The sequence below is a fragment of the Melitaea cinxia genome, chromosome 28 (genome assembly GCF_905220565.1).
Source record: "Melitaea cinxia chromosome 28, ilMelCinx1.1, whole genome shotgun sequence".
Taxonomy (NCBI): domain Eukaryota; kingdom Metazoa; phylum Arthropoda; class Insecta; order Lepidoptera; family Nymphalidae; genus Melitaea; species Melitaea cinxia.
Window position 1 is genome coordinate 8,330,848 of NC_059421.1, and position 2,521 is coordinate 8,333,368.

The following is a 2,521-nucleotide window of genomic DNA, read 5'->3' on the forward strand; positions in this document are numbered from 1 at the left end:
AGCAACATAGGAACAGCTTACTCTATGACGAACATAAAAACAATATTATAGTCCTTTGCCTTATTGGGGATAAATTTTAAAACAACAATTAAAAACAAGAGTTTTCTGTTCGTGGATGAAATGTTATTAAATTTAAAAAATAATAACTAAGGTATTGTTTGTAAATTAACTCAAATTATTATTTAAATTGTGCTTTCGATTTTCACTTATAATTAGCTTATTATATAATACAAGTTTTTCTAGATTTTTATATTTATAAGCAGAAGAAATAGATTAATATCTATCTGTCAGTCACATCTAATCTTGTAGTCAGTTTGAGCTAGAATCGCTTTTCACAAGTCACTCTTAAATTGCCAAAGTTTTAACAGGCAAATGGACTGAGAAAGGCTGTTTTGAATTCAGTGATAACATACGTTTAGAATTTACAAAATAAGACTAGTTCTTGAGTTTTTATAGATTTAAAATATGTATAGATATAAAATAGGTACGTGTTCGGAATAATAGGCGTAAGACAATCAATAAAACACCAAAATATTGATGTGCTGAAAAATTTAATAATTGTAGTTTAGTTATGGACGACAAAAATCTAAATTTTAAAATTAATTCTATTTGTGGAAATAATATATCGGGTATTTAAATAATGGTTATAATAAAGTCTGGTGAAAGTCATTTAATATTTCAATCACAAGCATATAATGCTTTTGATGGTAAAGCTTTATTCTTGCGAAAGCTTCACGCTATGTATTTCATACTGATGTTAGCATCAGAAGTTTTTCATCAATTACAGTGTTAAATTGTGAGACAATCTATAGTTATTAGTATCCAATTTTCTCTATTCTTCTATAATCAAGTAAAAAAAAAACAAAGTTTAAAAAAAATATTCGTAATCAAAAAAATATAAATTAGTCAATAAGGTTTCGAGAAATTATTAGACATAAGTATATTTTCGTTAAAAGGGGTAGTTTCAGATCCTTGGAATGTAAATATGTAGCTAGACATAGATGATGAGGGAATGCCGAGTTTCAATGTTACCATTCGAGATTGTTTCTGAACAAATTTTATTCGTAAATAAAGTGATTAAATTATAAAATGATTTCTTTTATTTACTTAACCTCCCATTTTAGGTGATATGTGGGATGTATTGTTTGTATCAATGTTAGTCAAGTACTACAAACATCCTTGAAATAATTTTGCATATAACATCCCACTCTATCTTTCAATGTAAGAGAAGGGAACACTGCTCCACTACAGGTTGGCAGATATATTACCTACTGTGGGTAACAGGTCAACTGAGGTAGGGCACAGGAGGAAATTTCGTGTTCAAAATATGGAGCAGCCCGACTGGGGACCTCGACTTTACAGAAGATCGCAGCTAAATCATACTATTTTAAAGCATTGTTCTGTTCCTTTTGGTAAGGTGATCAGAGTTCCTGGAAGATTGGGGTAGGTCGGCAACGCCCTTGCGGTTCTTGTGTTGCAGATGTCTATAAGCTATGGTTACCATCAGGTGATGAGGAAAAAAAACTAACTTAACCTCAAGTTAGACCGTTCATTGGCATAATTTCGTTCCGTGATGTCTCCTGCTACTAAAGAACACTAGGGGTATTCAGTGTGATTAAATTACAGATAATGACAATAGATTTGAAACTGTACTTAGTGCCAGTCACGCTAGTCACAGTAAATTACCGCTGAAGTCACGCTAATGTCTGAATTACCTTATCTATAAAAAAAGAATATCAGATGACTAGAATGACATCATGGACAGACAAGCGCACTGAATGATTTACAATATACTGAATTTCTTACAAAACATGTTAATAAATATTAAATTATTACAGTCGAAATTAAAACCTAATTTATTTATTTTATGATAGCAATCGTTACTCATAATAGAGAATATATCCACCGAGTCGCATTGGGGTAGCATGTAGTGGATTAAGCTGTGATCCTTCACCTATATGGGTAAAGAGGCCTATGCCCAGTAGTGGGATATTACAGGGTAAAGCGTTATTTTATTACAACACCATATTTAAAAATAATTGAAAAAAAAATTCGTTAATTTTTATTATACAATTACAACCTTAAAACAACGCATTCACACCAAAAGTCTTAATATATAACCTAAATGTATCACATTACTCATCTTCAACCATTTCGACATCTTCTATTTCATCTTTCTTTTTACCGGACGCTAATTTCTTCGCAGACACACTTTGTTTATATTGATCTAAAGCATTTCTTAAAGGTTCCACAAATCTATCGAATTCTATATCCGACATTGCTTCTAGAACATCTTGACCGGTTAATGCTTTGCGTTTATTGTTTTTTACGATATTCGTAGCAGCAGAGGTAACGTATAACACAAAAACTGAGGCCGCTTTAGCGAGTCCTGTTCGGGCCTCTTTGGATATTGAAACTCCTTCCGGTAAAGCTTCTTTAACGATTCTAGTGACGACTGTAAGAGGGAGATTAAGGTCTTCTAACTTTTCTGCCATTTTTTATTCATTGAATATTTTAAAAA

At 31.7% G+C, this 2,521-nt stretch overlaps 1 protein-coding gene across 1 annotated transcript; it reads right to left on the minus strand.

Moving 5' to 3' along the window:
• Nucleotides 1–2,042: 2,042 nt before the first annotated feature.
• On the minus strand, nucleotides 2,043–2,515 carry LOC123667550 (DNA polymerase epsilon subunit 3). Its single transcript, XM_045601431.1, has one exon. It carries the CDS (start codon nucleotides 2,493–2,495, stop codon nucleotides 2,136–2,138), a length of 360 nt encoding a protein of 119 aa, XP_045457387.1. The 5' UTR covers nucleotides 2,496–2,515; the 3' UTR covers nucleotides 2,043–2,135.
• Between the last annotated feature and the right edge of the window lie 6 nt (nucleotides 2,516–2,521).